Genomic DNA, 26,872 nt, shown 5'->3' on the forward strand with positions numbered 1-26,872 from the left:
TAAAAGAGCAGCTGGTAATGTCTTAAAAGCAAGTGGGTCAGTTAGACAACTTAGCATCTGTTTAAATTCCCTCTTTTCCTCCATCCAACACTGTAGTTCTAAAGCAAATCCAAAGAAAAAGTAGAATACACAGGTCTTCCATTACTAAGAAGTGCCTCAGTGAGGATGTAAGAAAGCATATCCTTTGAGGAAATTCTCAGAAAATTTGCTGGTATGAAGAGGACACTTGTACACTGAGTTACAGGAGGAGAACTGAAACGGAGTACATAATTTACAATACTAGCGAAGGTCTGGATTAAGACAACTATTACTAGATTTTTCAGCTACCAATTTCATTCAGGCATTCATTCACTCAATCCCACAGACAATACTAAGCTCTCTGGTTTAGTGGTTAAGAGCACCGGCTCTGCTGCCCACAGACCTGAGTTGAAATCCCTGCTCTGCCACTGATACTACACAGATCTTGAGGAGGGTACTTGACTTTTTTTTTGTTTTGAGACAGGATCTGGCTCTGTCACCCAAACTGGAGTGTAGTGGCACAAACTCAGCTCACAGCAACCTCTGCCTCCTGGGCTCATGCCATCCTCCCACCTCAGCTTCCCAAGTAGCTGGGACTACAGGTACACACTACCATGCCCAGCTAATTTTTGTATTTTTTGTAGGGACGGAGTTTTGCCATGTTGCCCAGACTGGTCTCGAACTCCTAAGCTCGAGCAATCCTCCCATCTTGGCTGCCCAGAATACTAGGATTACAGGCATGAGACATTGAGCCCAGCTGGTATTTCACCTCTAAGCCTTAGTTTTCTAGTCTTTTAAAATATGACTGATAGGCCTGGGTGACACAGTAAGACTCTGTCTCAAAAAAAAAAAAAAAAAAAAGAGTGATAATACCTGCCTTACAGAATTGTTGTGGGAATTAAAGAAAAGAATGCATGTAAACTACATAACCCAGTACCTAGTGAGGAGAGACAGTCTGACTGCTACTAATAGCACCATCCTTATCTTCAAGGCATTGTGTTAGATTCTACTGAAAGATAAGGGCATGACACAGAAGGTACAAGCAACAAAAGAAAAAACCAGAGAAACTGGACTTAAAACTTCTGTGCATTAAAGGACACTATCAACAGAATATAAAAGGCAACCCACAGAATGGGAGAAAATATTTGTTAATCACATATCTGATAAGAGATTAATATCCAGAATATATAGAGAACTCCCAAAACCAAACAACAACAAAACCCAATTAAAAACTAGGCAAAGGATTTGATCAGCCATTTCTCCAAAGAAGATATACAAATGGCCAATAAGCACATGAAAAGATGCTCAATATCACTAATCATGAAGAAAACGCAAATCAAAATCACAATGAGACACCAATTCATACCCATGAGGATGGCTGCTATAAAGAAAAAAAATGAACCAAGTGCAGAGGTTCACATCCTGTAATCCCAACACTTTGGCCAAGATGGGAGATCACCTGAGTCTGAGAAGTCCAGGAGGTTAAGACTAGTCTGGGATACATGGGGAAGCCCTGTCTCTACAAAAAAAAAGAATTTTTTTTTTTTTTAATTAGCTAGGCATGGTGGTGCATGCCTATAGTCCTAGCTACTCAGGAGGCTAAGGCGGGAGGATTGCTTGAGTTCAGAAGTTCGAAGCTGCAGTGAGCGATGATCATGCCACTGTATTCTAGCCTGGGTGACAGAGGGAGACCCTGTCTATTAAAAAAAAATTGAAAACAGAGACATGAATAGATATTTGTACACTCATGTTCATAGCAGCATTATTTACAATAGTCAAAAAGTGGAAGCAACTCAGGTGACCATCAATGGAAGAATGAATAAACACAATGTGGTATAAACACACAACAGAATATTATACAGCCTTAACGAGGAAGGAAACTTTGACATGCTCCAAGAGAGATGAAACTTGAAGACATTATGCAAGTGAAGTCAGTCACGAAAGGATAAATACTGTATGATTCCACTTATATGAGGTTTCATAATAAATATTATATGATTCCACTTATATGAGGTTCTTAGAGTAGTCATATTCAGAGTGACAAAGTAAAACAGTAGTTGCCAGGGGCTGCGGGGAGGAGGGAACAGGGAGATATTGTTTCACTTTTGCAAGACAAGAAGAGTTGTAGAGATGGTTAGTGGTGATGGTTGCACAACAATGTGAATATATACATATATATATATATTTTTTTTTTTTTTCTTTTTTTAGGGACAGAGTCTTGCTGTGTCACCCAGGCTGGAGTGCAGTGACATGATCTCAGCTCACTGCAACTTCCACCTCTAGCAATTCTCCTGCCTCAGCCTCCCGAGTAGCTGGGACTACAGGCGTACACCGCCACGCCTGGCTAATTTTTTTGTATTTTAGTAGAGACAGGGTTTCACCAGCGTTGCACAGGCTGGTCTCGACTCCTGAGCTCAGGCAATCCACCCACCTCAGCCTCCCAAGGTGTCAGGATTATAGGCGTGAGCCACCACGACTGGCCCAATGTCAATATATTTAATGCCATTGAACTGCACACTTAAAACCAGTTAAAATTGTAAATTTTGGGCCTGGTGCAATGGCTCACGCCTATAATGCCAGCACTTTGGGAGGCCGAGGTGGGTGGATCACGAGGTCAAGAGATCGAGACCAACCTGGCCAACATGGTGAAACCTCATCTCTACAAACATTGCAAAAAAACTAGCTGTGTGTGGTGGTGCACGCCTGTAGTCCCAGATACTCGGGAGGCTGAGGCAGGAGAATAGCTTGAACCTGGGAGGCGGAGGTTGCAGTGAGCCGAGATCGTGCCACTGCACTCCAGCCTGGGTGACAGAGTGAGACTCCGTCTCAAAAAAAAAAAAAAAAAAAAAAGAAATTTTGTTATATGTATTTTATCACAGTTTTTTTTTTTAAAGAATAAATAGAAACAGGTGCCCTCATGGAACGTTTAGTCTAAATGATGTATAACACAACACATTTTGCTTTTACATACTCACTTGACCCCTGTAAGGTGTGACAGTGCAAGTATTCCTATACTCCCTTCACCACCACAGTTTACAGATTGGGAAACTGAGTTTTAGCAGTTGCTGGACTCATACAAAAGCAGTCACATCGAGAAGCAAAGATGGGACTGACTCCAATCTAGAACAAAGAGTGCTAAGTGCTGGAAAAGAACAAAGAGAGAGCAATGGGAGTCCACATTCCCACTGGCGGAACTATGCTATCTTTCTGGAATTCCCATTTGAAATCAGTTTAGGCTCCTTCTTATCCGAATGGAAACAGACCATGCTTGATGTCTAAAAGGAAACATGAACAAACAAAAACGCTGGAGCTAGAGCCCCTAGCTGGAGAGGATAGCTCCGCCTACTTGAGCCAGGAAACCTTGGGCAAGTTTCTGAACCCGTGTAAGTCTCTATTTCTTCACCTGTAAGATGAAGATAATGTCACTCACTTAACAGTGTTTCCAGAGGAAAAAATTTTTAATGAGGTAAGTATGCACAGCACTCAGCAAGGTGCCTGGCACATGGTGAGGGCCAGGAAATGATGGCTAGTAATGTTAGCTTTGAAAGATGCTAAATACCAGTGACAGAAAGAAACCTATGGAGTGAACAACTATGCAGAATATACTCTACCACGTGCTGTGAAGGTCACAAGGAACCAGAAAGTAGAGGAGGCTCCAGCCTTATTCAGCAGGTATGGCAATAAACACGTGATAAATAACACAAGATAAATAACAACAGTAACAGTGGAGGGAGGGAATCAAGAAGTCTAAATATATTAGTTGACTGTATGACACTTTGCTAGGGATTTTAAGCACATTATCTCATTTAATCGTCACAAAAACCTGGAGGACAAGTAATATTTTCTATTTTATAGATAAGGGAAGAACCAAATGAATGATATGGATAGCAAGCACTGTGAGCTCAGAGAAGAGATTCATCACCATAAACAGGGTGGTCTAGGAAGGCTGCCTGTAGGAAGAGGTGAGGACTGATGGGCATCAGGCTTGATGATTGAATGGAGAAAAGCAGATAATCTCCTAAATCAAGAAGACTGGAGGGAGCAATAACATATGTAACCAAGTCTGAGACTGGTTTTAAAAGTCACCTCTTTTAACCACAACAAGCTGGGTCAGCAGAAAAAGTCTGAATGTTATTTATATCTTTTCAGACTACTAGGTTAGCTCAACATTTCTGGGTGATTTACCTGCTAGCTCAAGAGCAACAACCTTAACTGATGCTCCTCTGGGCAATGTATTTACACCGTTTTCCTTTCCTAATATCCCAAGTAAATAAATAAATAAATGTAGATTATACAGAAATATGATAAAAGTGGTTCTACAATGTCACCTCTTCAAGGCATGAGAAGATGAAGAGGGAAATACAAAAGTATTCCATTATGTGAAATAAGCATCTCAACAAATTTCTAAGGACGCACATTGTGGAGATGTTTTTCTCCTTTGTATTTTTTCTATATCTTTCATATTTTCTATCTGGTTATACATCATTTTATAAAAAGCACAATTAAAGGCTGGGCACAGTGGCTGAAACCTATAATCCCAGCACTTTGGGAGGCTGAAACAGGAGGATCACTTGAGCCCAGGAGGTTGAGGCTGTAACTACGATCATGTTATTGCATTCCAGCCTGGGTGACAAAGCAAGACCCTGACTCAAAAAAACAAAACAAAACAAAACAAAAACCACACAATTATATGAGAATTTTAGATATTCTGATAGCCCACTCCTAAGCAGTGGCATAACTCTAGAAAAGCCCTGGGAATGTGCCAGCTCCTGTCCTTGTATACAACAAACAGAGCAGGAGGAGGAGCAGGTTGATGCCCCACGTGACTTTCGATGTCAGGGGTTTTAAGACCTGTCCAGGCAATTAAGGACAAATGCTCTAGACTTATTCCCAGTGCTCCATCAACCTGCCTTGGCACCTTTCTGTTTCTGAGGTGGCTTCATAGACAGTGTCCCTACCCTTGACCTCAGAGGAAGCAGCACTGACCACAGCTGACTTCCCCCCTCCTTCCCCCACCTTCCCTCCCCAGTTCTGCACAGAAGAGGGCTTTGATGGTAGAGAGAATGATCCTCTGGTGACTGCTAAGGAGAAATCTCCCTATCTCTGTAATGATATTTATGTTTCCATGCTATTCCCCTCCCTAGAAGTCTTTCATGTCTCCCCAGTACCTCTAAAAAAAAGTTCAAACTACTTAGCCAACATATGAAGCAAGCCCTCCACACAATCAGGCCTTATCCTCCCTTCCCAGTCTCACCTCCTATCACTCTCCTTTGCTAGGCAAATAGAATAAATCCCATCACCCCGCCTACCCCTTAACATCCAGCATTTGCTCAAGTTGTCTCTGCCAAGAAACCAAACATCCTTTTCCATTTCTACACAAACCAAATCCTATTCATTCATCAAAGCCCTGCTCAGCAGATACCACCTCCTCAGAGTTTTCCTGAGTTCCTCCTTCCCTCCTACAGTGTTCCTCTTCACTTTACTCTTGCTGAGGGCAGCACAGCGTGACAGGATACCAGCTCTGGAGCCAGAACGCTGCTTTCAGACTTTAGCTTCCTCACTGCTAGCTGTGTGACCTTAGGTAGGTGCCATACCTTCTCATAGTCTTAATGTTCCCATGTGAAAATGGAGATAACAACAGTACCTTCCTCACAGCACTGCTGTGAGGATCTAATGACTGCAAGATGTATAAAGTGCCTACTTCAGTCTTTGGTACATAGGAATACAACATTAAACTTTTTTTTTTTTTTTTTTTTTTTTTTTTTTTTTGAGACGGAGTCTTGCTCTGTCGCCTAGGCTGGAGTGCAGTGGCCAGATCTCAGCTCACTGCAAGCTCCGCCTCCCGGGTTTACGCCATTCTCCTGCCTCAGCCTCCCGAGTAGCTGGGACTACAGGCACCCGCCACCTCGCCCGGCTAGCTTTTTGTATTTTTTAGTAGAGACGGGGTTTCACCGTGTTAGCCAGGATGGTCTCGATCTCCTGACCTCGTGATCCGCTCGTCTCGGCCTCCCAAAGTGCTGGGATTACAGGCTTGAGCCACCGCGCCCGGCCTAAACTTTTTTAAAAACCCCAAAAACAGGGCCGGGCATGGTGGCTCACACCTGTAATCCCAGCACTTTGGGTGGCCAAGGTGAGCGGATCACCTGAGGTCAGGAGTTTGAGACCAACCTGGTCAACATGGTGAAACTCTGTCTCTACCAAGAATACAAAAATTAGCCGGTCGTGGTGGTGGGTGCCTGTAATCCCAGTAACTTGGGAGGCTGAGGCAGGAGAATCCCTTAAGCCCAGGAGGCGGAGGTTGCAGTGAGCCAAGATCGTGCCATTGCACTCCACCCTGGTCAACAGAGCAAGACTCCATCTGGAAACAAACAACAACAACAAAACCCAAAAACCTTTAGCCATTATTATTATTACCTGAGGTCACCCCTCCCCTCCTACATTTCTTTACTGCATTTATCTATCCAATCTTGCAACTACTTTCTATCTTACCTAATTTAGATACCTACACACTGGGAAATTCTTAGCTTGCTATACACAGATAGTACAGGGCCACTGAATGAATAAATGAACGAATTCTAAATAATCACTCTTTTAGCCTGTCCACAAGAAAAACCACATTTAATGTTTGAAGAACGATAAAGAAAAGATTAAAGAAACAGAACTTTAAATCAAGAACAACAGTTCTCGAAGTGAACCAGTAGCATCAGCATCACTAGAGAACCTGATAGAAATGTAGAATGCTAGTTTCCACCCCAAACCTACTGAAACAGAAACTCTGATGGTGGGATCCACTTTTAACAGGCCCTCCAGGTGATTCCCTTGTGGCTGAATCATGAGCTCTGAGAGCCGAAAGTAACATAAATGGCAGCATAGAATAAGCACTGGATCAGGAGTAGATTCTAGGCTTCACTCTGGCATTGACCTTGCACAAGTCTCTTAAATTCTCAGAGCCTCAGATGCGATACAGGGATGTTAACACCCAAATAGTTAAATGTTGTGAGGGTTAAATGAGATTCTATGTACAGAGTTTGCATATAGTTGGTACTTAAGAATTACAAGTTCTTCCAGTTCTCTTCCTGTGTATCTCACACGGTTGTGAACACTAAATAAAATGACTGAAGCAAAAGGGTTTTGCAAATTCCTGCCCTTGAACATCAGACTCCAAGTGCTTCAGCTTTGGGACTCAGACTGGCGTCCTTGTTTCTCAGCTTTCAGACAGCCTACTGTGGGACCTCATCTTGTGACTGCGTGAGTCAATACTCCTTAATAAACTCCACTAAATACATACATCTATCCTATTAGTTGTGTCCCTCCAGAGAACCCTAATACACATAGCAATCTGAGGGACAACTAATTATTCTCGGTACAAACAGCCAGGTTAAACGTCTACCATTCACAGGATATTATGAAGTAGTTTATGTCCAACAACCACTCAGTCTACAAACAAACTCTGCAACAGAATATCTGCTTCTTGCCTGTTTATTAAAGTAGAACAATGAAGAGAATACATGCCCACCACCCCCAATATTCTCATCAGAATTAACTAACTACTCACTGATCTTTGAATCTAAACTTCACTCTTGGAAAAGGATTTTCTAAAAACTTTTTCTAGCCAACACAAGGAAAACTGCAAACTGCTGCAGACACAACGGACCTGACTTGGGGAACTCCCCAGGTATGACATCCAACTCCAAGCTGTCATCCAACTCCAAGCAGTTGTGGAAGGCTGAGATTAAGACAGTTAACATTTTGAAGTTTGTTGCAGAACAGAAAATTAAGAAATACAAGTAAGTACTCTTTCTTCCTCCACACTTCTTAGCCTCTCACACCATGGCTAGGCTTTCTCTCTCTCTGGGTCTCGCTCTGTCTCTTCTTTTTTCTTTTTTGGGACGGAGTCTCACTCTGTCGCCCAGGCTGGAGTGCAAATGGTGCTATCTCGACTCACTGCAACCTCCACCTCCCGGGTTCAAGGGATTCTTCCACCTTAGCCTCCCAAGTAGCTGGGATTACAGGCACGCACCACCATGCCCAGTTAATTTTTGTATTTTTAGTAAAGACGGGGTTTTGCCATGTTAGCCAGGCTGGTCTCAAACTCCTAACCTCAGGTGATCCACCCGCCTCGGCCTCCCAAAGTGCTGGGATTACAGCCGTGAGCCACTGCACCTCTCCGGCTTACTCTCACTCTAAACCATGCTTTCTACTCAGGAACTAACTTCCAGAATAAAGGGCAGGATGGATGCAAGAAATGCACAGTTAACTACGTCAGACTGTGGTCTTAGCTGCTAGCTTGAGATGAACATGCTAAGTGTTCAACTAAATCGTACCAGGTTAGAATGTTCGCGTGAGGCCTATGCACAAGACAGAATAAGAATTACTCCACCAACCACTCAGACCCAGGACACCTTTTGTGAGCCCGTTGCCTCTACTGAAGGCTCCCTAAAAGCAGCTTGTTAATATTTGCATCCCCAGAGCCTAGCACAGGCCTGGCCCCCCACAGGCACTCATAAGTGCCTACTGAAGTGAACAGACAAAATCATTTAGGTGTAATCCCCATGCAGCTGTTGAGAAGTATTTTTTTATAGGCAGGGAAAATTAGGTCCAAAGAGACTAAAAATTGAAGTCAGTTAAAGAACGTAGTATTTGGGCCGGGCGCAGTGGCTCACTCCTATAACCCTAACACTTTGGGAGGCTGAGGCAGGTGGATCACGAGGTCAGGAGTTCAAGACCAGCCTGGCCAAGGTAGCGAAACCCCATCTCTACTAAAAATACAAAACAACGCGGCGGTAATCCCAGCTACCCGGAAGGCTGAGACAGGAGAATCGCTTGAACCTGGGGGGCGGAGGTTGCGGTGAGCCCATATCATGCCACTGCTCTCCAGCCTGGGTGACAAAGTGTAACTCCATTTCAAAAAAAAAAAAGGCCAGGCGCGGTGGTTCATGCCTGTAAGCCCAGCACTTTAGGAGGCCAAGGTGGGCGGATCACGGGTCAGGAGATCGAGACCATCCTGGCTAACACGGTGAAACCCTATCTCTACTAAAAATACAAAAAAATTAGCCGGGCGTGGTAGTGGGCGCCTGTAGTCCCAGCTACTTGGGAAGCTGAGGGAGGAGAATTGCCAGAACCGGAAGGCAGAGCTTGCAGTGAGCCAAGATCACGCCAGTGCACTCCAGCCTGGGCGACAGAGCGAGACTCCGTGTCAAAAAAAAAAAAAAGAAAAATGTAGTCTTTGATGCCATCCATCCAGAGCAGGGCTTCATCCTGTGGCTAAACCCTACTTGCCACCACTCCTCACAGCCACCTCTGCTCCATTAAGACTGGGGCTCACAGACGTGCCCATGCCCCACTCCCTGCCTCATTCAGCTGTCCCTAGGCCCAGTGATCCTGCATGCGGAGTTCCTACCCATCCTTTATGAACAGCCCTGAGATTCAAAGAAGCCAGTCCCTGTCACCCCAGACTCTTCTGAATTCTTTCTGACTCCTTCGGCACTTACAGTCTACTCCACTCATAGTTTCATGCATCTCCGCCTTCTCTCCTGAAACCGTAAATCCATTGAGGACAGGGATCAGAGACGGAGCAGCTCTTTTTTTTTCTTTTTCTTTTGGAGACAGAGTCTCATCTCACTCTGTCACCCAGGCTGGAGCGCAGTGGCGCAATCTTGGCTCATTGCAACCTCTGCCTCCCAGGTTCAAGCGATTCTCCTGCCTCAGCCTCCTGAACAGCTAGGATTACAGGCGCCCACCACCATGCCTGGCTCATTTTTATATTACTAGTAGAGACAGGGTTTCACCATATTGCCAGGCTGGTCTCAAACTCCTGACTGTGAGTGATCCACCACCTTGGCCTCCCAAAGTGCTGGGATTATAGGCATGAGCCACCACAACCAGCCTACAGCTGCTGTTTTTAATCATTAGCTTTGTAGTTGTTATTTTATTTCTGTATTCCCCCTCCCTCCCACCAACCCCATAACCTCCCACGTTCTTTTAAAAGAGTACCAACAACACTAAATATCAGGAAAGTCACTTTGACACTTTGTCACAACAGTACAGAATATACATTAGCACCTCATTCTGTCCATTAATCATTTACCTGAACTGAAATGACCTATTGGCTACCTGGCAATGGGGAGCCATCATCATCTTTACAGTCAAGCATCTTACGAGCAATGGTGAACCCTGGGGCCTGGTAGGGTCTTTTCCTTCACAGGTCACAGAAGGGCCAGCTGTTTCACACACCCTCTCCGGATAGAAAATCCAACCCTAACTTAAGTATCCTGTTATTAACAGTGACAGTTTCTGAGCTTCTACTATGTTCCAGATACTATGCTAAGTGTTTTCATATATTATCTCATTTAAACTACATCACTCTGTGAATATGAATCTCTCTCTCTCTCTCTCTCTCTCTCTCTCTCAGAAGACTGACAAACTAAACCTCAGAAAGGCAACACAATCTTCTGGGGTCACACAGCCAAGAAATGGGCCAGGTCAAAATTCAACTCAGGTCTTCCTAACAGAAATAACACGTTCTTTCCACTTGCTATATATCCCTACATCCCTTATATTTGTTTTTGGGGTTTTTTTTGTTGTTGTTGTTTGTTTTTTTGAGATGGAGTCTCACTCTGTTGCCCAGGCTGGAGTGCAGTGGCACGATCTCAGCTCACTGCAACCTCTGCCTCCGGGGTTCAAGCGATTCTCCTGCCTCAGCCTCCTGAGTAGCTGGGACTACAGGTGCACGCCACCCCACCTGGCTAACTTTTTTTTTTTTTTGTATTTTTAGTAGAGATAGGGTTTCACTGTATTACGCCAGAATGGTCTCGATCTCCTGACCTCATGATCTGCCCGCCTTGGCCTCCCAAAGTGCTGAGATTACAGGCATGAGCCACCGCGCCCGGTCATACTTGTATTTTAAATCCCCTTTAACTTCTACCCCTCATCTACTACCTTGTCATTTTAAAAATGTAGAGCTTCCTATTTTAAAAGGGACAGAAAAGAAAATAATTCCCCCAAGTTTTCTGGCTCCCTCCATTAACTGGCTGGAAATTAGTTTTTGGAGTGTGGCTGCCACGCAAGAGAACCTGAAGAGAGTGAGAAAGGCCACGAGGAAGAAGTAAGGAAGTAAAAATTCAGAGACTCTCCAGTGGGCAGCAAGGGACAAAATGTCAAAAAGGTGGGAAAACACTCTTTTGGGGTCCATGATGCATTAAAAAAGATACTATGCCAGAAAGTAAAGAAAGGCTCCTAAATGCTAATTAGCTAACAGGAGAGACCTCAATAAGTTTACAGGCCCCACTAAAGGCTGGAAAGTAAGCTAGAATTTCATAAGCAAAGCAGAAAATAAACAAATCACTACTGCCAAAATCAGGCCCGTAAGAACACCAAACATCCTGGCTCATAAAAGATGTTTTACCAGTCCTTCAACCAACCAGGAAGAACCCAGTTTTCAAACAAATTAATCAGCATTCTTGACTGATCAAGTGGCATAATCCACTGCCTTGGGTGAAAAGGCAAGTTGCTTTTTTATTAAGGAAGTCCCATATGGTGGCCATTTCAGTATTCCTTTACCTACACTTTGGGCTTTCCTTATCCAGGATTCTGGCCATCTCTGGTGTCCCCAGGTGTCCACATCCCCTCTGTAGGATTAACAGATAATCCTGAATAACATTCTCTTTACATTGCCAACAAAAGATTTCAGCTTTGGTAAATATAATACGAGGCGGGGGAGGGAGCAACAGTCAACGTGCAGAGTACTACAAAGAATATCAAAACTTGAGAACTTTAAGGGACCTACCACATCTCATCTCCAAACACTTTAACAGAGGAACTTCAAATCAGAAAGGGCACAAGGTCATACGGAGTCACTGGCAAAACCACTGCTAGATTCCAGGCTTCCGTAATTCCCAGACCAGGGCTCTTATCATTAAATAACACAGCCTCCCTTCTTTCCTGGGAGGCACTGCAGGCATGCCATCCCCCTGCCAAGATAATCACCCTACAAGAGCCCCTCCTCCCATCCCAGTCCCTCCTACAGCCCAGCTGAGTTGCAGCTCAAATTAGCAAGTCCCGGAGCAGGGGGCATTTCTGGGAGGGTGCCCAGTCTGATGGTTGCTGGTACCGAAGAGGAGGAACAAAGATAGAGAAGAAGGTGACATCCCACAAAGGGTCTGGGAGAACTAGGTCCTTGGGGCAGTGGCAGCGAGCCTGCTGGGCTGGATAAAGACACATGCAGTGGCATCTCCCAAAGGGTATTGGGGAAGCAGACCAGCAGTTGGCACCACCTCTAGGAGCAAAAGGAAGGAAGGGCTGAGCCCTGATGGTCAGGGAAGCCTGGGGCATCTCCGAGTTCAAGTTGGGCCTCAGGGATGCCTCCTGGCAGAGTGGCACTGGCGCCCGTGAGGTGGCACCAGTGCCTGGGAGGAGGCCCGAGGACACAGATGCCCTGCCAGCCCGTGGGATAGCACCGGCACCCGGCGGAGGCCCAGTCCGCCCGTGAGGTTGCACCGGCGCCCGGCGAAGGCCCAACGACCAGGATGCCCAGCCCGCCCGTGAGGTGGCACGGGCGCCCGGCAGAGGCCCAGCCCGCCCGTGAGGTGGCACCGGCGCCCAGTGAAGGCCCGACGACCAGGATGCCCAGCCCGCTCGTGGGGTGGCACCCGCGCCTGGCGGAGGCCCAGCCCGCTCGTGAAGTGGCACCGGCGCCCAGCGGAGGCCCGCGGTCCTCACCAGCCGGATCAGCGCCGCGGTCGCCCAGCCTCCCGCCCCACACGCGGCCTTACCGAGGCACTGCCCCACCGGGGTGCTGAACGGGTTCCCCAGGAGGAACTCCATCTTGGGTGGACAACACGCAGCGGCCCGGACCCCCTGTCTGCCACCGAGGTCTCAGCGGTAACCCGCCGGACTCCCGTCCTGACTGACACTTGCCCCCTCCCCACCCTCTGGAACGCCGAGCGCCGGGACCTTGGCCCCGCCCCCTTACCGCGTCTCTATTGGGGGACACCTACAAAGCCCGCCTCCGATTGGCCGTTACACCTCCGTCAGCAAAGCCCACACCCACCCCGCAGCGTCCGATTGGGCCGAGGAGCGAGCTAGGTCACCGGAGTCCCTGTCAGCCGTGGTGGCACCTCCCCTGGCCCGCCCCCGAAGAGGAAATTGCGCATTTTGATTCCTCCGTATATTGGTCAATCTAAAGCATTCTTACTATTATTGGACAAAAGACGAGTCAATCACTCAAATAGAAGGACGGAACAGAGGTGAATCTAGGAATACCCCCGCCCATAGAAAGTAGTGATTGGAGAAACATTTGTTTTCTCTACGGCTGATTGGTGTTAGGAGTGTTTCCCCACCCGAGATGTGGTCACGTGATCTGTCAACTTTCACCCAGGATGTCTCCCTGCTGACTTCCCCTTAGCAACCAAGTCGCGGCGCTTGGTTCCCCAGCAACCGGGAGACGCGTCAGCTGCGTGGGACCAGTCGAGTTCCCAGCGCTTGAGAAGGTGAGACCTGGGAGCTGAGGCTCTGGGAGGACTCGCAGGGACAGACAGCGCCCGACTTAACTCCTTCCTGTTACCCTTTTCTCGGAGAACGCCGTCCCGGCCCTTCTTGTTTATCAAATGAGCACGTAGGTCCTCTCTCCCAGCCACTTTACAGTCTTGCTGAGACAGCCAAGACCCTTTAGTCCTGGGCTTATCAAGCTTTTGTAATAAAAAAGAAATACTAAGGGAGCAGTTCCCGAGGGAGCAGGGCTAGAATCGATTTTTAAGAGGTTCCGTCTTCCAGCCTCCTTTCATAAAAGAGAGGTACCCTGTCCACCGATAACTTTTCCCAGAATTTAGCCATCATATCTGACCTCATAACTGTCAAATGATTTCATCTTGGTACTGTATAAACTGCTTTGGATGTGAATACGGATACTCAGGTTCTACATCTGTCTCTGTCAGCAACTCATTATATGACTTTGTACAAGTTCCTTTCCCTCCCTGGAGCCTCAGATTCCCTAGCTGGGAAATAAGGGCATTAGGACTTCCTTTTTTATGGCCTCCGGAGCTTACATGTACTTAAATAATGCTTGTGCACTGAGCACACAGTAAGCATTGAGTAAGTGATTGATTTTATTCTTTTAAAAACAATTTTTGGGCCGGGCGCGGTGGCTCAAGCCTGTAATCCCAGCACTTTGGGAGGCCGAGACGGGTGGATCACGAGTTCAGGAGATCGAGACCATCCTGGCTAACATGGTGAAACCCCGTCTCTACTGAAAAAAAATACAAAAAACTAGCCGTGCGCGATGGCGGGCGCCTGTAGTCCCAGCTACTCGGGAGGCTGAGGCAGGAGAATGGCTAAACCCGGGAGGCGGAGCTTGCAGTGAGCCGAGATCCGGCCACTGCACTCCAGCCTGGGCGACAGAGCGAGACTCCGTCTCAAAAAAAAAAAATAAATAAATAAAAATAAAAAAATAAAAAATAAATAAATAAAAATTTGTTCATTATTTATTTATTTATTTTTAAAAATGGATACGGAGTCTTGCTATGTTGCTCGGACTGATCTTGAACTCCTGAGCTCAAGCAATCTTCCCACCTCGGCCTCCCAAAGAGCTGGGATTACAGGTGTAAGCCATCTCACCCAACCAATTTTCTTCCTATCAATTCATGGCCAATAGGGACTATAGTTTTCAGATCCTGTTGACCCCAGGTTAGCGTTTCCCAGGAAAATTCTGGATCTGTTCTCTGCGACGAGGCTACTCCGTTGACAGTTGTGTAAAACTCTGCTGCTTTCTGCAGCTCCAACCTCTCTGGTCTTCAACAACACTATCATCAGGCAAGTCAAAGGGGACCCAGGTTGGGTGGTAAACTACTAAGATCCCCATAGTGGAGGACTGTTTGGGCCTTGGCCCTGAACCCAGGACAACTGTGAGAAACATTGTGAGCTGTGGCAACGATAGTCCCCAGTACCCTAGGTACAGTTGAGTCATGATTAGGAAAATGGACTCTGCCATATGCTAAGTGTATGAAGTTGGGCATGTTAATTAACCTTGTTAACTAGCTTCTGTTTTCTTATCTGGATATTGGTGATTATTAGCCCTACATGGAAGTTAAGTTTCTAGAAATTTCTCCCATTCACATCTTGCTAACACCCTGGTCATCTCTCACCTAAGTACTTTTGCAATTCTCAGTACTGCTGCTAGAGTGAGCTTCTTAAAAACTAAGATCTGATCACATTGCTGCCCTTATTTTTTTTATTTTTTGAGATGGAGTTTCGCTCTTGTTGCCCAGGCTGGAGTGCAGTGGCATGATCTCGGCTCACTGCAACCTCCGCCTCCCGGTTTCAAGCGATTCTTTTGCCTCTGCCTCCCAGGTAGCTGGGACTACAGGCATGCACCACCATAACCAGCTAATGTTGCTGCCCTTATTAAGCCCTAGGTGCTTTCTAGGGGTTCTAGGATAATAACAGAACTCCCATAGACCTCTCCAACCTTGCATGATTTCAGCCAAAGGGCAACACGTCTGTTCTCTCCCACCTCAAGGGCCTTGCCATGAAGTTATCTCCTCCTTCTTTCCTACTTGTCCTTCAAATCAGCCCTGTCTTCCTTGGCCAGGCCAGGTGCCCCTAATGTACGATTTCATAGTTCCCTACACCTACAAATTGTCATGGTTTGTAATTAAATAGCTGTATTATTGTTTGATTCATGCCTGAAGCAGGGGTAAAAATCCATGTTTTATTCACAACATGTAGCAGTTCCTCACTACCCATGTTTGGACTAAATACGTGATCTCACACAAATGCAGGAGGGAGGAATTATCCACCTTTTACAGATGGGAAAGCCAAGGCTTAGATAGGTGAAGTGAGTTACTAAAAGATGCACAGTAAGGATCCAGATGCTGCCCTGATGTGCTTATAAAATAGCATGTGTAATAACAATCCCACATTTCCTAGCATAGCAGTTGCTGGGCTTGACTGAAAGCAAACTTGATCTGTCACAGGTACCAAGGCCCTGATGAAGTAAGAGGGATAAGTCAGTTAAAGTTTTGAAATTAAAATTAAGAGTCATTTCCCAAAGTATAGCACTTTTTTTTTTTTTTTTTTTTTTTTTGATGGTGAGATGGAGTCTCGCACTCTGTCGCCAGGCTGGAGTGCAGTGGTGTGCACTCTCAGCTCACTGCAACCTCCAACTCCCTGGTTCAAACGATTCTCCTGCCTCAGCCTCTCGAGTAGCTGGGATTACAGACATGTGCCACCACACCCAGCTAATTTGTGTATTTTTAGTAGAGTCAGGGTTTCACCATGTTGACCAGGATGGTCTTGATCTCCTGACCTTGTGATCCGCCCACCTCAGCCTCCCAAAGTGCTGGGATTACAGGTGTGAGCCACCGCACCTGGCCAAAAAAAGAAAGCCAAACACTTTACAGAAAACATCAGCCAAATATAACACATTAAAATTCCCCCAAAGACAAGTTGATGACAAGTTATGGGAAACCTTAGGGGAAACCACTACACAAGAGTGGGGAGCTAGAGAGAGAGGCCGAGGGCTGGAACCGTCTTTGGGGGTAGAATCAGTCACCCCAATGAGGTGGAGCCAGTGTGAACAGATTAGAGAGAGTAGGAAGAAAAGGACCAAGGTCTTGGGAGGATGGAAGGCACAGGTGGAGAAGGGGTAGGGGTTGAAGGATGTGGAGGCTATGCCTCCCCTGGAAGCAAGAGAGAAGTGTGCACAAGAGCTCATTGGGACATTTTATGAGGGACAGTTCAGGGCAGAGGATGCATATTTGCAGAAGCTACATCCAAGTGGATGGTTGGGTAGGAAAGAGGAGGGCAGTCTTAGAGGGAAGTCTCTAAGACCAGGTAACAGGATTGTATGGCCCAACCTGGCTTTTCAGCGGACACCATCAGCCCTGCACCAGGGCTCCAGCAGTGCCCAGTGGAATGAAAAGCAGAGCACAGGGGCTGCCTACCGTCAGGGACCAGCAGGGCAGAAGGACAGGAGGTTCAGGGAGGCCCGGATGCTGGGGAGGCATGTGGACAAAGATAGGAAGTAGGGCCATCAGGGAGGCAAGAATCAGGGGCGGAAAGTGGGGGAAAATATCCCTCTTGGATGTCCTTACCAAGAGGATTAAGGATGAGAATGTGGTCCAGCCACGAACAGCCACTGGAATCAGCCTCACAGTGTGACTGACCAAATCTACAGATCCCCGCTGTGCTGTGGTGTCTCAGTCATTTCCCTCTGGACCATTAGTAACAGAATCTACTGGAAGCTGGGCATGGTGGGTCATGCCTGTAATCCTAGCATTTTGGGAGGCCGAGGCAGGTGGATCACCTGAGGTCAGGAGTTTGAGACCAGCCTGGCCAACATGGTGAAACCCCCGTTTCTACTAAAAATACAAAAAATTAGCCAGGCATGGTGGTGGACGCCTGCAATCCTAGCTACTTGGGAGGCTGAGGCAGGAGAATCACTTGAATCCAGGCGTTGCAGTGAGCCGAGACTGCCATTGCACCCCAGCGTGGGTGACAGAGTGAGACTCTGTCTCAAAAAAAAAAAATTAATTAATTAATTACAAAATAACCTACTGGAGCTAGCTTAAGTAAAAGAGGATTTCATGTGAGAAACAGAAAACTCTCATGAGGCCTGGACCTAGGGACATTAGGGACTGGAAAGCCAGCAAGAAGGAGGCAGCCTCTGTCTGTGTCGACCTGTCTGTCCTTTGTCATTTGTTTTCTGGTTCCCAGGTTCCCATCTCTGCTTTTCTCTGTGCATCTGCCTCCTCCCTCTCTTGCTCTCTGCTTAACCCAGCCAGTCCACACTCCCTATTTCTTTTTTTTTTTTTCTTTTCTTTTTTTTTTTTTTTTGAGACGGAGTCTCGCTCTGTCGCCCAGGCTGGAGTGCAGTGGCCGGATCTCAGCTCACTGCAAGCTCCGCCTCCCGGGTTTACACCATTCTCCTGCCTCAGCCTCCCGAGTAGCTGGGACTACAGGCGCCCGCCACCTCGCCTGGCTAGTTTTTTGTATTTTTAGTAGAGACGGGGTTTCACCGTGTTAGCCAGCATGGTCTCGATCTCCTGACCTCGTGATCCGCCCGTCTCGGCCTCCCAAAGTGCTGGGATTACAGGCTTGAGCCACCGCGCCCGGCCCACACTCCCTATTTCTACCCAACTCAAGCAGCCAGCTCCGATGGGCACTCTTATTCCACAACCTCAAGTTCACATCTCCCACGGGTTGGATGTGAAGGGTCAGCTTGGGTCTCCTCTACACCAGGAGAAGCTTGTGGTGTGGTGGGGGGCGTACACACACGACTGCCTGGAGGGGATGAGGTGCTCAAGGAAGAGGAGCTGCAGGCTGACAGGCCTGGCTGAGGCTGCCCAGGGAGCACAGTCAGTGGTTGGTACCCACACGCCCAAATGAGGATGGGCACACAAAGTCAGAGGCCTGACACAGGGCCCCAGTCATAAGATGAGCCAAGATCACAGGCTAAGGAGACCAGTGTGGACACCAGTTCAGTAGGTCCAGCGAGGGTCCCAGCTGTGGCTATAGGGTCAAGGGATGAAACCCTGTGGACAGGCCCAGGTGGTTGCCAGGAAGCCCTGGAGCAGCCTTGGTGTAAGTATACAAACCCCGAGATGCAGCAGACCCAGGGCCGGGAGTAGGGCATTCCTCAGAGTGCCAGTGGCCACAAAGACACTGTAGGGGGAAACCTCAGCCAGACCCTGCCCTCAAACAGAGAAAGAAGCAGGCTGTGAAAGAGGAATGCGGTGTTTTTTAGGGAAAACGTGGGAGAAGATGAACTGGCTGTGTGACTTGATGGAGCCGAGGGTGATGGATGATGACATGCTCAAGCTGGCTGTCGGGGAGCAGGGCCCCCAGGAGGAGGCCGGGCAGCTGGCCAAGCAGGAGGGCATCGTCTTCAAGGATGTCCTGTCCCTGCAGCTGGACTTTCGGAGTATGTATCCAGGGTTCAGGAGTGGTGGCCAGGGTGGGGCCCTCCCTGGCTTTCTCTGCTCCGTCTTCAAGCCCCAGGATTCCACACAAAGTCCATGGTCGAGGTTCCCACATCAGCATTAGGGCCTATCCGGATTACAAGGCATAGGAGCAGCACAGATATTTGTAAAGCATCATACTTAGTGTCTTCATCATTTGAATATCCACAACACCCCTGATTCTGAATAAGAATAGAAAACAAGATAAAATTGTCCCATGCCAAATCCAAGTGAGCCCCCAAGACTATGCTGTTTCCATAACATAACTCCACATGGGCGTCCTTGGAGTGGGGGTCCCTGGCAGGCAGAGCCTAGGAAGTACCACGTAGCCAGGAGCAGAGGGTAGGAAGTGTGGGAGAAGGAGGGAGAGTGGGCACTGGGAGGGCAGCTTCAGGGAAGGAGTCACCAAAGACAGGCTGGTAGCAGGAGGGGCACAGGCCCATGAGGCAGAGAGGCACGTCAGGAATGGGAAGATATGGCTCAGGACCAGGCAGACCCTTACTGCTTCAATGTCCCGTCTGTAAAATGGGATGGCTGTAGGCCGGGCGCGGTGGCTCAAGCCTGTAATCCCAGCACTTTGGGAGGCCGAGACGGGCGGATCACGAGGTCAGGAGATCGAGACCATGCTGGCTAACACGGTGAAACCCCGTCTCTACTAAAAATACAAAAAACTAGCCAGGCGAGGTGGCGGGCGCCTGTAGTCCCAGCTACTCGGGAGGCTGAGGCAGGAGAATGGTGTAAACCCGGGAGGCGGAGCTTGCAGTGAGCTGAGATCCGGCCACTGCACTCCAGCCCGGGCGAAAGAGCGAGACTCCGTCTCAAAAAAAAAAAAAAAAAAAAAAAAAAAAAAAAAAAAAATGGGATGGCTGTCATCCCTGTCTCAAGCATTGGGTGGGGGGACAAGGTGAGACAGCACGTGCACAGTGCCTGGCTCACACAGGAAGGCCAGCGAGCTGCAGCACAGTAAGTCAAGGCAGAGGCAGTACGAGGGCAGTGAGAGAGGTGGGCAGGGATGCTGAGACCCCCCTTGTATCGTGTGTAGGCAAGGCCACAGTGACCTGGTCTGATTCATATTCCTGCTCTGTCTTGGGGCCCCTATGCTGGCCGGCATCCAGTCACCAACAAGGAGGTATTGAGACCCTGCCTCAGTCCAGCCCTGCTGCCAGAGCCAGGGACACGACAGTGGGCAAGTCAGGCACGGCCCAGGCACAGCCCCACGAAGTCCACAGGCTCCCGGGGCTGACCACCCAAACAGGGAAGGCCCTGAGCCGCAGCCCCGAGAGGGGTAAAGGGGCACAGAAGAGGTGCGGCAGGAAGGGGCTTTTGCAGCTGACCGCTTTCCCTCTGTTTCCCCTCCCCCACCTGAGGTTCATGCAGCCAATATTGAGCACCTGTCTGTTACATGCCAGGTACTGTTCTAGGCACTAGGGATTCAACTATGAGCAAAAAAGACAAAAAGCCTTGTCCTTATGAAGCTGACATTCAACTTTGCAGGGGACAAAGAAATAAAATGAAGAAGGAAAATAATACTATTTGCTAAAGGTAACATGTGCTGTGGAGGAAAAAAGGAAGGAAAGGAGAAAAGGGAAATTGGGGGTGGAGTATAGCGTTTTATAGGGTGGCCAAGGGCTTCACCAAGAAGGTAACAATTTAGCAAGGAGGTATTTAGCAAGGAGGTAGGCAAGGGAGAGAGCCGCTGTGCAGATCCACCGGGGAAAGTGGAACAGCCAGTGCAAAGGGCCTGGGGCAGGCTGGACCCCACCTGATCAGCCCTGCTGAGGAAGCCAGTGTGGAGACAGGTCAGGGAGGTCATGGGGTCAGCTGGTGTCAGCTTGGAGCCAATGGAAGGTGTTTGGCTCTTACAGTGAGTGAGGTGGGGACGCCAGGAGGGTCCTGAAGAGAAATGGGACAGGATGGGACTTAGGATTTCACAGGACCCTGCTGTCTGCATGAGGATAGGCTGTGGAGGCCAAGGGCTGAGGCAAGGATCTAGTAAGACGGCCACTGCTGTACTCCAGGGAGTGATGACCACAGGCCCGGCCGAGGTGGTGGCCACGGAGGCAGATTTAGTGTCTTTGCTGAAGATTAAATCGGCTTTTTTGGCAGTCCTGTCATGCTGGTAACTTATTTAGAGTAACTGCCAAGTACATCCTGATTTGTTGTGTTGTTTTGGCTTCTCCTCCTGAACTGCTGACACCTAGGAAAAAGCCAGCGTGCTGGTATGTGTGGCAGAGCACCAGGTGTGCAGGAGCCACAGGGAGAGTGCTACTGCTGGGAGGCTGTCGGATCAGGGCGAGAAAAGGCACCTGGAAAATCCAACCCAGGGATGGGAGGTGGCTGGGAGGCTGGGGCAGAACTGGCCCCACCCTGGAAGCACAGGTGGGAATTGTGGCCAGTATCGTTCTGGGAAATCTGGCCACAAACAGGGAGCTGGAGAACAGGCACCAGTCCCACCTAGCCCTGGGAACCCAGGAGAGGTGCAAGGCAGCAATCCAGCTCTAGGGGAAGGGCCGTCCCACCTAGCCCTGGGAACCCAGGAGAGGCACAACTCAGCAATCCAGCTCTAGGGGAAGGGCAGTGGGCCCCTCGGGACCTGGGTCAGAGAACCCTGTCCTCCCCAGACCTTTGTGCAGGGAGGGGAGCTAGGAGGGGTTCCCCACTTTCCCACTGGGACTTTCACAACCTCACAGGCAGGCTCTGCCCCTCTGAATGAATATTGAAAATGCAGCTGGACTGTATGGTGTTTTGTTTTTTGTTTGTTTTTGTTTGTTTGTTTGTTGTTGACAGTTGCCCAGGTTGGAGTGCTGGAGTGCAGTGGCGCGATCTCGGCTCACTGCAACTTCCACCTCCCGAGTTCAAGTAGTTTTCCTGCCTCAGCCTCCTGATTAGCTGGAACTACAGGCACATGCCGCCACGCCTGGCTAATTTATTTTTTATTTTAGTAGAGACCGGGCGTCACCACATTGCCCAGGCTGGTTTCAAACTCCTGAGCTCAGGCAATCTGCCCACCTCAGCCTCCCAAAGTGCTAGGATTATAGGTGTGAGCCACAGCGTCCGGCTTTTTTTTTTTTTTTTTTTTTTGAGACGGAGTCTCGCTCTGTCGCCAGGCTAGAGTGCAGTGGCGCGATCTCAGCTCACTGCAAGCTCCGCCTCCTGGGTTCAAGTGATTCTCTTGTCTCAGCCTCCCAAGTAGCTAATTTTTGTATTTTTAGTAGAGATGGGGTTTCACCATGTTGGCCAGGATGGTCTCGATCTCTTGACCTCGTGATCCCCCCGCCTCGGCCTTCCAAAGTGCCGGGATTACAGGCGTGAGCCACTGTGCCTGGCCACCAATTTGTATTTTTATTATTTATTTATTTAATGGTATGAATCTCGTTTATTGAAAACATTATACCTCACCTTTCTCAAATTGAAGACTGCAAAAAATAAAAGCAGTGCTTTATTGACTTGTCATTAACCTCAGGACCAGCAGTGCTGCCTCTCCATGCTCCAGGAAACCGCGGCTTCCGCGTGCCACATCTATCCCGCCTCACTTTACAAAACAGTCCTGAAGCTTAATCAAATAAAACTATTGTACATTAGAAAAAGACAGCTGGGTGTAGAAAAGCCACGTGTGGCGTTCCCTTTAAGCAAAGGCTGCTCCGCAGTTGGGGCATCTTCACTTCCTCAAGCCAAAATAGCAGATGAACCCAAAGAGGAACAGGATGATGGCCAGGAAGATTCCCAGGAAAGTGAAGCAGTCCTCCAGCACCCTATCCTTGCAGACGGGACAGCCTCTCATGATGACAATGGCATTGGCAGGGTACCAAGTGATAGTCCGGCTGTGGCCGTTGTAGACCCTGGGGTGGTGGGTGGGTATCCCTGTGATGACATAAGGGGAGGGCGGGGAGCAGCAAGGGGTGGGCAGCAGGGATGACGCCGTAGCCATGCGAGCTGAGTGCGTAGAGGCCCTAGGTTGTAGATGGGCAGCCACTCCCGGAGCAGGGGCTGTGGTCCATGGCAGCCCAGCTCAGGTCATTCGGTCCTGGCAGGGGACGCAGTGGGGAACATGGCAGGGATGCAGCAGACTGGCCGGCTCAGGCTCCTCTGAGGCGCAACGCCTTAGCACCAATTTTTATTTTTATTTATTTATTTAGAGACAGAGTCTCTCTTTGTCACCCAGGCTGCAGTGCAGTGGCATGATCTTGGCTCACTACATCTCTGCCTCCTGGGTTCAAGTGATTCTGCTGCCTCAGCCTCCTGAGTAGCTGGGACTACAGGGATGCCAGCTAATTTTTGTATTTTTATTATAGAGACAGTGTTTATCCACGTTGGCCAGGCTGGTCTCGAACTCCTGGTCTCAAGCAATCCACTGGCTTCGGCCTCCCAAAGTGCTGGGATTACAGGTGTGTGCCACCGTGCCCGGCCACCAGACCAAATTGTGTTTTTTTTTTTTTTTAAGACGGAGTCTAACTCTGTCGCCCAGGCTGGTTCAGTGGCATAATCTAGGCTCACTGCAACCTCTGTCTCCTGGGTTCACGCGATTCTCCTGCCTCAGCCTCCAGAGTAGCTGGGATTACAGGCACGCATCATCACGCCCAGCTAATTTTTGTATTTTTAGTGGACATGGGGTTTCACTATGTGGCCAGGATGGTCTCAATCTCTCTCTCTCTCTCTTTTTTTTTTTTTTTTTTTTGAGATGGAGTCTTGCTCTGTCGCCCAGGCTGGAGTGCAGTGGCACAATCTTGGCTAACTGCAAGCTCCGCCTCCTGGGTTCCCACCATTCTCCTGCCTCAGCCTCCTGAGTAGCTGGGACTACAGGTGCCTGCCACCACGCCCGGCTACATTTTTTGTATTTTTAGGAGAGACAGTGTTTCACTGTGTTAGCCAGGATGGTCTCCATCTCCTCACCTCGTGATCCACCTGCCTCAGCTTCCCAAAGTGCTAGGATTACAGGCATGAGCCACTGCGCCCGGCCCACAGCACCAATTTTTAAAACTCCTTTCATTTCTGTATTATTTTAGTTCTTTTAATGAGCTTCTTTTTGTTTTTTTGTTTTTTTTTTTTTTTTTTTTTTTGAGATAGAGTCTCGCTCTGTCACCAGGCTGGATTGCAGTGGTGCGATCTTGGCTCACTGCAACCTCTGCCTCCTAGGTTCAAGCGATTCTCCTGCCTCAGCCTCCCGAGTAGCTGGGACTACAGACATGCACAACCACATCCAGCTAATTTTTTGTATTTTTAATAGAGACAGGGTTTCACCACATTGGCCAGGATGGTCTCGATCTGTTGACCTTGTGATCCGCCTGCATTGGCCTCCCAAAGTGCTGGGATTACAGGTGTGAGCCACTGCGCCCACCCTTAATGAGCATATTCTAATTTTATAAATTTTAGAAATAATTACAAAAGCAAATATGGAAAAAAGGAGCATATAAATAACAGAGCTGTATGTGGCTTCTGGGAAAAGCTGGCGGATAAGTTTGGCCTCTAGAGTGTTATATATACAGTACATATTTACTTATACGTATGTGTTATTCAGAACTCTCCTGATTGCCAGTGACAAAAACCAAACTCTGGCTTACCTAGCAAATGGAATGAACCAGCTGTGTAGCTGGCGTGAGTGGTCTTCACAGGCCACAGGGGCCAGGTGCTTCCATGACATCAGGAACTCGTTCTTGCATGGATAACTTATCTCATCCCCTACGTGTGGACATTTGGGAGCTTTTCTGACCCTTATGTGCCTGAGGGATTTCTTTGGACATATACACAAGTGTGGAGACAGATTTCATGTAGAGAAATTATAGGTCAAAGGGCACCGACTTGAAATATTTCAATAAACATTGCCAAACGACGCTCCAAAAAGGCTGAAAGAGGTGATCAGCCCTCCCACCAACAGAGACACATGTTTTCATTCTATTTATCACACTGTGGAAGGAAGGCCTCTGCCTGTGTCCTGTGTCCCAAGGTGAACCAGCCTCCTGGAGAGGCCCTGGCCCGGCCCCAGAGACAGCACAAGCGAGTCTCCTGCCTAGGCCAGGTCCAGCTCACTCCCACACCAATGACTTCTTAGCCCCACACTAGTAGACCTATTAGGTCTTTCTGTGGCTCTGGGTGGCAGTACCGATCCCCGCCCACCTCATAGGGGCATAAGGTTCCTCGATGCTCAGTCCACATCTGCAGGGTGCCTGCGTACTCGAGGGCAAGGGAGAAGAGTGGTAGGTCCCTTTTGTATGGTTCTGCCTCACTCCTCCAGTACACTAGCACAAAACTCTGACCCTAACCTGAGGCTGGAATCACCTTCCATTATTTCAGACATCCTCCGCATGGACAACCTTTGGCAGTTTGAGAACTTGAGGAAGCTGCAGCTGGACAATAACATCATTGAGAAGATCGAGGGCCTGGAGAACCTCACACACCTGGTCTGGCTGGGTAAGGCCCTTTCCTGTGTGTGTCCACCCTAATCAAAGGTGACACCCTGCCAAGGTTATTGCCTTCCCAGGAGATAGTAATTGTATGTGACGCTCAGCTGCCGGGCCATCATTAGCCAGGGTACGGCAGAAGCTCTGCCTGCTGGGAGCAAGAAAGCTGCTATTTTTTAAAAGCCTAGGGCTTGTGCTGGGCAAAACACAGCAAAGATGTGCTCAGACACAGGACCACAGAATATTCTGCTCTTACCTGCCCAAACTTTCAGTCTGGATGGGGCACAAAGGGGCAGCTGTGGACTCCTATTTAATCTAGACTCAGGCTGACAGATAACCATCGACAGGTAACCATTGGCTGGTGGGACCCAGATCAAACCAGGAATAATTGTCACAGAGGCTAATGTGTTTCAAGCACTTAACTACATGCTAAGTGGGGCCTGTATGCTTTCCATATGAGTCTTTCAGTTCACACAGCATCTCCATCATAGAGATGAGCAAACTAAGGTCACTGCATCACATCAGGCCTCACTGCCAAGGCCATGGAGGGTTTTGATGAGGTGTTCCTTCTGCTGGCCTCTTAGGAGCATCCTCACATCTGGTGAGGGCCAGTGGGCCCCTAGCAGGGAAAAGGTGATGGGCCTGAGAGCTCCTTAGGCACTGTCTTGTTTAACCCCCATTTTAATCCTAAGAGTTGGGCATCTATTATAATCCCAACCTACAGAAGAGGAGCTGAGACTCAGAGAGCCCCAGGCACTTGCCCAAAGCTGCACAACCAAGAAGTATCAGAGCTGGGACTCACCCCGACGCCTGTCTGACCTCACAGCCCACATTCCCTCCATCCTATCAGGTGGTCTCCTGGTAATAAGGGCATCCTGGGGCATCATGAGCCTCCCAGTTTGCCAAACACTCCCAACCTCCTTTGTGCTGACAATTGCAAGCCCATAGCAAACCCACAGGCAGGGTTAAGCTGCCATTTCACACATGCAGCAACTGAGGCTCAGGGAGGCTGACCAGCTTGATGGAGCCACGTGCTACAGGTAGCAGAACCAAACCACAGCCAGGTCCTCTGACACCTGGGCCCAGGTCTCTTGTCCCAGATTTCTCATTTCTCTGCACCCTAGCACCCATTAATGCTGATTCGTGAATGCATGGTTTTAAGCAGGAGCTCCCTGGCCTGGCTGTCTCTCAGACATAAAGCAAGTGCCACTGAGCCCCATGACAGCCCCCTGTTTCTGTGTGCTTACCTAGAGAGAAACTTGAATACTGGTCTTGGTTCCCTCCCTAACAAAAGCTTATCTTCCTACTACTTGGTGCCCCTACACACATACTTCCTAGTCAGCTCATTCCCCCGACCCCTTGCAGTGGCCATCCATGCTTCCAAGGGTCACTGGACTGACAGCCAGTGCTCCCTGGGATGGGGGTGCTAGAGCAGTGATGGCAGGCTCTGGTAAGAGGTCACGCTGCCCCTCAGAGTATAGTCAGAAGCTGGTCGTTGTCCAGCCA

At 48.5% G+C, this 26,872-nt stretch overlaps 2 protein-coding genes across 2 annotated transcripts in view; one reads left to right on the top strand and one right to left on the bottom strand.

Moving 5' to 3' along the window:
* Window positions 1-12,997, bottom strand: part of TOM1L2 (target of myb1 like 2 membrane trafficking protein) — a 107,997-nt gene extending 95,000 nt beyond the window's left edge. The window contains exon 1 of the mRNA XM_030924110.1: window positions 12,789-12,997. Coding sequence (XP_030779970.1) covers window positions 12,789-12,840 — 52 coding nt within the window. The 5' untranslated portion in view covers window positions 12,841-12,997. The remainder of the gene's footprint in view (window positions 1-12,788) is intronic.
* A 391-nt stretch (window positions 12,998-13,388) lies between these two features.
* DRC3 (dynein regulatory complex subunit 3) overlaps window positions 13,389-26,872 on the top strand; it is a 48,341-nt gene continuing 34,857 nt past the window's right edge. Inside the window, exons 1-3 of the mRNA XM_010367642.2 lie at window positions 13,389-13,505; window positions 18,758-18,934; window positions 25,260-25,376. Coding sequence (XP_010365944.2) covers window positions 18,775-18,934; window positions 25,260-25,376 — 277 coding nt within the window. The 5' untranslated portion in view covers window positions 13,389-13,505; window positions 18,758-18,774. The remainder of the gene's footprint in view (window positions 13,506-18,757; window positions 18,935-25,259; window positions 25,377-26,872) is intronic.

This window comes from Rhinopithecus roxellana, chromosome 19 (genome assembly GCF_007565055.1).
Source record: "Rhinopithecus roxellana isolate Shanxi Qingling chromosome 19, ASM756505v1, whole genome shotgun sequence".
Taxonomy (NCBI): domain Eukaryota; kingdom Metazoa; phylum Chordata; class Mammalia; order Primates; family Cercopithecidae; genus Rhinopithecus; species Rhinopithecus roxellana.